Below are 8,669 nucleotides of genomic sequence, written 5' to 3'. Positions count from 1 at the left end.
GTCCCACAAGCCTCATCTAACTGGTCATACATATGAACCAGCGCGGCAACCCCCCAAGCGTAACCACCACTATGAGCGAGGTCCCGGAAAGCGTCAAGGTGGACCACATGCACGTATGTTGCACTCTTATTAGCAAAAAGAGTGCAACCGACAAGGTGCAGCAGATAAGCGCGAGCTGCGACAATCCACCGCCGGGCCTGACATCTGGTCTCATAAATGTCACGAACCCATCCTAATCGTACATATGCTCCACGTGTGAGTGCTGTCTCGGCTCTGGCCTCATCCGCAGACACTTCCAGCAACTCCGTGAGCAAGAATCTGGCCTCCTCCGTAGAAAGAGCGTGGAAACTGTGCAAGGCTCTAGTGATGGGCAAATGTAGAATGGACGACACATCATCCAATGTGATCGTCAGCTCTCCTACAGGAAGGTGGAAGGTGCTAGTCTCACTGTGCCACCTCTCCACAAATGCGGATATAAGTCCAGGATCGCCAGTAATAACTGAACAATCTATCAGTGGACTTAATCCTGTGGCAGCCACCAGGCCTTCAATCTCAGGCACTGGCCTCCCAATCAGTGTCACCTTCCTCCCATGTGACACTAACTTCAAATTAGGACGTTCATGATTTGAAGTACAAATTATACAATTATTAAAAAAAACTTAATCATAAACAAATAAATAAACAATGACAAATAATTAACAAATTAAAATACCTATCCACTCCACACGGCATGTGCAACATGCTCGGCAAATGATGTGAGCATTAACGGGTCACGTGGACCACCAGGGAATCCCTCTGCAGCATCATCACCATCTGACCCCTCACCACTATCAGCACCCTGTGCGTCCGCACGCATCTCAGGTGCCTCCGTAGGCTGCTCAGGGACATCATCAGTCATGTCAGCGACGTCCTCAGCCATATCACGTCTCTCCGTAGTCATCTGATGAACGCGTAGCCTACGGGCTGAGGCAGTAGGCCTACGCCTCTCGGGAACATCGCCAGCATCCTCGTCAGCAGCTCTATCTCTGCCTACAACTCTACCTATGGCACGACCTAAACCTCGTGTTCTGGCCATGATCTGTAAATCATGTCGAACACGTATTTTTTTCGGTCAAAATATACACAATTTTCTTTATAAAAAATCAACTTTATTTATAAACAAATAAGACTAACTTAAATCAAATTATTTTCACACATACACGACCTAATTTTTTAAAAAAATTAAACAACTTCATTTATATAAAAAAAAACTAATGTAAAAAACAATTATTAATAAACATGCACAACTTAATTTTTTTAAAAAAATTAAACAACTTCATTTATAAAAAAAACACAACTAATATAAAAATAATTCATTACTAAACATCCACAACTTAATTTTAAAAAAAAATTAAACAACTTCATTTATAAAAAAAAAACACAACTAATGTAAAAAAAATTAATTAGTAAACATCCAACTCTAAATTTAAAAAAAAAAAAAAGAAACTTCATTTCTAAAAAAAAACACAACTAAATTACTTAGTAAACATCCACAAGTTAATTATTTTTTTAAAAAAATAAACAACTTCATTTATAAAAACAAAACACAACTAATATAAAAATAATTCATTACTAAACATCCACAACTTAATTTTAAAAAAAAATTAAACAACTAATGTAAAAAAATTATTTAGTAAACATCCACAATTTTTTTAGTAAATAAAATACTTCATTTATAATAAAATAAACTAATTAATTATAAAAAATTAGTATTTTTATAAAAATTCCAAAACACACAACTTTAATTATAAAAATAGACAACTTCATTTTTAAAGAAAAAACACTAATTTAAAAAAATAAACAATAAACTAAAACAAACACAACTACTTTTATAAAAAAAAATTAATTTACAAATTAATATTTAGTAAAAATACACAATTTAAATTATAAAAAAAATATGACATCAAAAACCCAAACTTCATTTTTCATAAAATCTAAAAAACAAAATAACCAAAATAAATAAAATAATTCATTTAAAAAAAAACAAAACAATTTCTGTTTAAAAAATTTAAAAAAAACACAAAAAAAAAAAACCACTTCCGGAAGAAGTGGTTCTTCCGGAAACATTCCGGAAGAAGGGGTTCTTCCGGAAAGGTCTTCCGGAAATTTGAAAGTTCTTCCGGAAGTGCGCGTCTTCCAGAATTCTTCCGGATGAACCACTTCTTCCGGAAAATTCCCGGAAGAGGTTTTTCCGGGATTCTTCCGGAAGAAGTGTTCTTCCGGAAGACGTTTGGTTACTTCCGGAAGAACCCTTCTTCCGGAAACTTTCCGAAAAATGTTCTTCTGGAACTTCCGGAAGAACCCCTAACGGGTCTTCCGGAAGTCTCCACCGTCAGCCTCCTTTCCCCATTTTTTTCGGCGTCCTCTCTTCTCGTCTTCTACCCTAAGGTTACTATCCTAAGGTAACTATCCTAAGGTTCCACTGCTACACGCTATAACAATGTTGTATCATACAAGCAAAGGGGAGTTAGGGAGACTAACCTCGTTCGCGGAGAAGAAGAAGACGAGGTTCGCGCTTGCCTTGCCGGAGAAGAAGAAGCAGTTCGCAGAGAATGGAGAACAAGCTTCGCGGAAGGAATGAGCAGCAGCAGAAAAGTTTCTTCCGGAGAGGGGGGGGGCTTTTTATAATTTTTTATTAAAGGGCAAAATTGTCCATTCATAAAAATTGCTGGGTGCACCTAGCATCTCCCCATGTTCATGTTCACCATGCCCATTCCCATGCCAAGCCCAGCAGCACCCATTCTGGCTAGCATTGACATCTGAAACTGCTGTTGCATGGCCAAAGGCACCATCATTTGGGGCAAGCTTGTCCTGTTCATCATTTGGATCTGTGCTTGCAACTGCTTTAAGTAGTTTATCACCTCATCTAACATTGAAGCTTTATCTGTCTGCAATTTTGCCAAGTAATCCACCACGTACAGGAATAATCAATCCACATATATAGAACTGATTTGTTGCATTTGATTTTGGATTGAATATGTTTTTAACTATGTAATTTTGATAAAATTAAAATTGATATTAGTCTCCGATTCTAACTTTAATCAATTTAATCCTTAAATTTTAAAAGACTGTTTTCGTCAATTTTCAGGAAGAATGAAAATCATTATTTTTTTGTAAAGTTCAGAAATCGAATCGTCCTTAGTTTGAAGTTCAGGAACTAAAATCAAGTTTCATTGAAAGTTCAGGAATTGAAAGCATACTTACCCTTTAAATTTTGAAAAAATCACTTATTTTAGTTCTTTTGAAAATTTGCTCTTGAAACAAAAAAGTTATTTGTATATCAACAAAATAATTAATTAGTTAAACCAAACCTGTAATTATTTGAAAGTAAACTGGTGAAGTAAATCAATAGCATATGGAATTTTAAAAGAATCTAAAAGACTCTTGCATTTTAGAGATAAATGTGAAAGAAATAGCCAAATAGGAGGGTGATCATTGTTCTCACCTTATTTGCATTAGGCACCAACCCCTGCAAGGCTTTCATCTTCTGATTAATTATATCTCTTCTTTTCTGTATCCCAAAAAATGAAAAGCAAAATTGCTAGTATATATTAGTAAATTTGAACAAATTAAACTGAATCAATTTTTTTTTTTGTTCTAATTTGTAGATGATTAGTTAAGGATTATTAGCCAATAAGTGTTTGAGTTATTAACCCGCTCAGACTGGTTGTGGATGGCAGCAGTTCGACTTCGTCTTTTTGAGTTGCTTTGGCCTACTTCTGCTTTGCTGTCTCTGTCATCTTGGTTGTCTCGAATTTCCTGTACATTAAGATTTAACATACATTGTCACGATCTTCATCTTAATCATCAATTAGGTCACTAAATGTTCAAGTGCTTAAAGATTTCCAACAATTTTATTGTCAGATTTTATGAACCAATACAAGAAATAAAATTAAATTAAATACAAAAGCATTGCCATCATATATACAATTGCAGTAGTATATAAATAGATGGATATCATGAACCGCTTATCCTTAAGTTCAAGTTTAGGTTAAGGCATATAGATACTTTTTTGCTTTTATAAGATCTCTAACTCTAAAAAGAAGAAGATATAATAAAATTTATAACCTGTTTGGTTCCGTGGTTCTTAAGAAAATACTCACGTCTTCTTCACGTCAAGACCGGGGAAAAACTATATGGATTAGCTTTTAGTTTTCACGATTTTTATCCACGTTTTGTTAAGTGCTGACCTTGAATCAAACACATAAACTAATAAAAAAAAATTCAGGTAATAAACAAAGGTAATATAAGTAATCTCAACCAAATGTCATTGGTATGATTGAGTGATATTTTAAGAAGGTATTTGTCTTGTTGATAGAAAAAAAAAACATAATTTTGAGAAAAAAGATTACATTAAAAGTGACCTGTCTATAAATTGGAAATGTACTTTTTTTTTATCCTTGTAAACTTAAAATATGTAAAAATCTAAATTATTACATGAAAAAAATTAAATATTCTTTTCATCCTCATAAAATTGAAAATATTTGTTTTTTCTCCTACAAAATTTTTAATACATATTTTGTCTTTATAGATTAAAATGCATCATTTTTTGCTGGAGTAAGATTTAGATATTTGAATATATATATATATATATATATATATATATATATATATATATATATATATAACTATTTTATATCTGTTTATGCAATCATAGATTCAAATACAATTGACTTGCTCTTCATAAAAAATAATACATTTTAATTTTATCAAAATGAAAAGTGTATTAACAAATTTATAGAAATGAAAAACATTTATTTTTAATTTTATGGGGATTAAAAATATATTTTAATCAAAATAAAATTATAACACAGCTTGATGACATGTATTGTGTCATTAATAACATAAAATGAAACATGTATGTATAATCAATAAGTAAATAAATTCGAGTATCTTTACCGATCCACAGTGACAAGCTGAATCTTCCTCTATGGTCTTCAAGTTCCGACCAGATTCAAGAGAAGCCCATGTTATCATGGCTGTATCATTGTCCCTACAAAAGGTGGCACCAGCACTAGCACAACCACTGAGGATATCACATTCTTCCAACATGTTGTTAGCATTGGACCATGTTCTTTTCCTTGCCGACGATGGCACACCTTGAACCTCACCACCATCGGGTGCACCAATGGAGTTGTTCTTTCTATTACTAGTAGGGGCATGGCCTTTTTCCCTAGTGAATTTTGACGGTTGATAACGTGGGCACGTGGCATGTTGAACAATAGACTCCAATGTGTCGTGGGCACTATTCAATATGGGCTTTTCCTGAGTAGGGTTAGTAGGTTGAAGCCCAGCAAGCCCATGCATGGATAGCTGGCCATTTTCCCATATCAGCCCTAAAATCTCGTCATAATTCGACCTGAAATTCCAAGTATACTTGGATGAAATTAGCACTTCCTTGCTACGGTTGGTAGGTTTATTCTAATAATTGGTGATTTAATACATTGTATAATTGCATATTAATGTCAAACTTGTATATGTAGGCATTAATGAGAACGTATGATTAGAAAGAAAGAGTAGGTAAGACCATATGAGATTTTTTTTTTCTTTTTTAAGATGCAAACACTAAATAACTAAATAAGCACAAATACACAATTATTCCCCAATTTGGAATTCAAGATTCTCTCAAAAAAATTTCCTAAATAACTATCATATTTTGAGTAGCCATTTTAATTAGTGTAAATATCCATCTTTTTTATCAAAAAACTAAATTATTTGATCACTTTTAATAAAGTATCTCTTTCAATCATGTATCCATATCCATCCACTGTCTTATATGATTCAAGTCCAATTTCATTCATATCAACAACTTATCAATTGAATAACAATCATTTAACATCTCTTTAGACTTTAGGTATATACATGCTAAATGGCTAAGTGAGAGAAAAAGAAAGATTATGGTAAATGATGGATATGAAGAAAGAAAAAAACGTATGGTGAAATTAAGAAGTGAAAAGGTTATGATCGATTATTGTCAACCAACGTTTCGGGCATGCTTACAAAATGAAATAAGTAGTTCAGAAAATTGTTAAAAATTAGACTGTGTGTGACATAAATGAAAAAATGAAAGCATGATTTCATCCACTTTGTGTTTGAGAAGCAAAGAATAAAGAGCAGGAGAATGTCTTACGCCTTTTCTCTTTATATTAGTTGTTGCCAAGAAAAGAATAACTTGGAGGAGGGAACAAACTACAAAGTGCGTATATATATATATAGAGATATACATATATACATATCTATAGAGAAAAAATGGCCTAAAATCATATATTGCCTTAATATGAAACCTGAAATGGCCTGGATGTTACAGCTAGAATTCATCAGGGAATTTAGGTAAGAAATTAGAGCATCGCCCAATCAAGGAATTCATTTGAAAGATAAAAAGAACGAAGAAAAACTGGTGGGTTTAAATCTCTTCATTAATTAAAGAAAAAAAAACTAACAAACTATACCGTACATAACTTCCATGAAGCTAATTAATATATAGCCAGCATGAACAAAAGGAGAGAAGTCATTGTTTACATTAAAGAAAATGAAAAGAAGAAAAAGTGCTTGTTAGAAAGGAAATCGTTTTGTTTCAAAAGGAAAATAGCAAACCAAAGCCAACACATGTAGAAATTAACGTAACTCCCGAGTTAATTATGATCAAATAATGAATTTGGGGACAGAAAATTATGATTTCTCAATGAATTACATATGCTTGCCTCTTGTGGAACAACAAATGAATATTTTGTTGAAATGAAAATAGAGAAGAAACCCAAAAAATTAATCAAATTAAAGGGTGCTCTATGAAGGGTAGGAGCCATGAGCCATTATTGAACATGAAGAAAAAAAAAAGGCAAAGAAACAAAAGAAAGAAACCATACATGGGGAGAAGAAACAAATTACTACAGTCTCTCTCTCTCTCTCTGATGGTTTTGCACGTGAGAGGATCTGTTCTTCTAGCCTCTTCCACTTCGACTTGTTCTTGGCTTTGTTGTTGTTGTTTCAGATTCCATGCCAATGCTTATGGCACTACTTATTGAACAAACACTGACTCATATATGATGGCACCTCCCTTTCTTTCTTTCTCATCCCCTGTATGCAAAATGTAATGAAGATTTGATGAGTACACTGCCATGAGTTGGGATTTTCTTTATATATTTTATTCCTTACAAAATCATTTGGTCTCGATCTATTTGTCCCGTTGAGCAGCTGAAACAGATTTCTCACAGAACATGTGGTGTCTAAAATGACTTGAGAGGGAATCGGATATGCTTCATTGGCTACATCTATAAATACAATTATATATTCATTAAAAAATAGTTTTCTTTTAGTTTTAGAAGAAAAAAAAAGAAGATAATATGTACTTCTTTGGTTCTATAATAATTTATGCGTTCAAGAGAATGTTAATCATTATCTTTGCAATTACTTCCATATCATTGTTTCATTCTTAAATATTTTATACTTTTATCATAAATAAGATGGAAAAAAAGAGATCATATTAAAACATTAAAATAGTCATTTATTTTTATTATTCGTTTCCTTGAAGAAAGTAATTTTTTTACAAGACTAGATGTATTCTTTATGAAATAATTTTACTCAAATTGAATAAAAATATTATAGATGGTAAGAAATTTCTTTAAATATTTAATGCTATTGTATATTTAAGTCTTGTGCAAATTATTCAAGTGTTCAATGATATGTAATTTGAAGGCAATGTTTAAAAAAAAACTTTAATTGGAAAATGTAATATTTAATGTTACTATGATGCATTAATGGCGTAAATTTTATAAAATCTTTTTATTTATTAGTTTCTTAACTATATATTGCTCTTAGAATAATAGATAGAAAAGTTAATAATTTTGATATAAATAATAATATTAATTATATTTATTTATTATGTTTGAAAAGAGGAAACCAAAATTGAAAAAAAAAGAAATATGTATTAAAATATTATGTTTGATTAACTTTAACATACAAAAATAATATAAATAACATTATTGCTATTCTAGTATAAATCACGATTTGAATTTCTATTAGAAAACTCGTGTTTAATAATAATCAGATTTCAAAAAGTGGTTAAGGCATTATAAATGATTTTTTTTTATTAAAACGTGTTAAAATATTAACCAATATCTTAATAATATTGATTAAGAATCAACAATAAAAAATTAAAAAAAATTATATATATGCACTTCTAGTATAACTTTTAACACGTCTTCGATATAACCTTTAATAAAAAAATTATTTATTAATTGCTTAACTCACACAATGATTAACAAAGACTTTTAGGAAAAATATATAAGAGAACAAAATAGGGTTTATTAATTACTTGTGCCCCACAGACAACCAAAAATCGTGTCATCTAGCAAATACTTAAATACACCAGGGTAGAGAAAATCTGACTTCAGAACCTCTCTTTCATGCAATCCACAAATTATATTGGTTTCACACCTATATAATTTTAGTTTTCATAATGCGTGCGAAACCCTGTAGATGATCTCTTGATTTATTTTATATTATCATATAATTTTTAGAGATGTTTTATTTCTTGCACCAACGAGGTTTAGGTTAGTTTGTAGATTTTTTATAATTATTTATTTATTTAAATTTATGATTTAAATTTTGGATCATTCATGGTAATTTAGGTC

At 31.4% G+C, this 8,669-nt stretch overlaps 1 protein-coding gene across 3 annotated transcripts; it reads right to left on the bottom strand.

Moving 5' to 3' along the window:
* Window positions 1-1,035: 1,035 nt before the first annotated feature.
* On the bottom strand, window positions 1,036-7,278 carry LOC114409686 (transcription factor UNE10-like). 3 transcript variants are annotated; one of them, XR_003666166.1, is made up of 7 exons: window positions 7,192-7,278; window positions 6,903-7,113; window positions 4,939-5,398; window positions 3,694-3,798; window positions 3,485-3,550; window positions 2,521-2,927; window positions 1,036-1,078 (listed from the first exon to the last, which is right to left on the bottom strand). XR_003666166.1 is itself a non-coding variant. In XM_028373227.1 (6 exons), coding segments are annotated over exons 2-6 (843 nt in total). In that variant the 5' UTR covers window positions 6,905-7,113; window positions 7,192-7,278; the 3' UTR covers window positions 2,122-2,717. The 3 variants fall into 3 exon arrangements, 1 of the variants encoding a protein (XP_028229028.1); XR_003666167.1 differs by lacking the exon at window positions 7,192-7,278 and having other exon boundaries at window positions 6,903-7,184; XM_028373227.1 differs by lacking the exon at window positions 1,036-1,078 and having other exon boundaries at window positions 2,122-2,927.
* Between the last annotated feature and the right edge of the window lie 1,391 nt (window positions 7,279-8,669).

This window comes from Glycine soja, chromosome 4 (assembly GCF_004193775.1).
Source record: "Glycine soja cultivar W05 chromosome 4, ASM419377v2, whole genome shotgun sequence".
Lineage (NCBI taxonomy): Eukaryota > Viridiplantae > Streptophyta > Magnoliopsida > Fabales > Fabaceae > Glycine > Glycine soja.
This window is presented reverse-complemented; position numbering and strand designations above follow the sequence as displayed.

Coding starts and splice junctions, on each gene's coding strand:
- LOC114409686 (XM_028373227.1), bottom strand. Junction 3,799..4,938: donor CAGCTTGTCACTGTGGATCG/GTAAAGATACTC, acceptor CTTAATGTACAG/GAAATTCGAGACAACCAAGA. Junction 2,928..3,484: donor TGGTGCCTAATGCAAATAAG/GTGAGAACAATG, acceptor GCAAAATTGCAG/ACAGATAAAGCTTCAATGTT.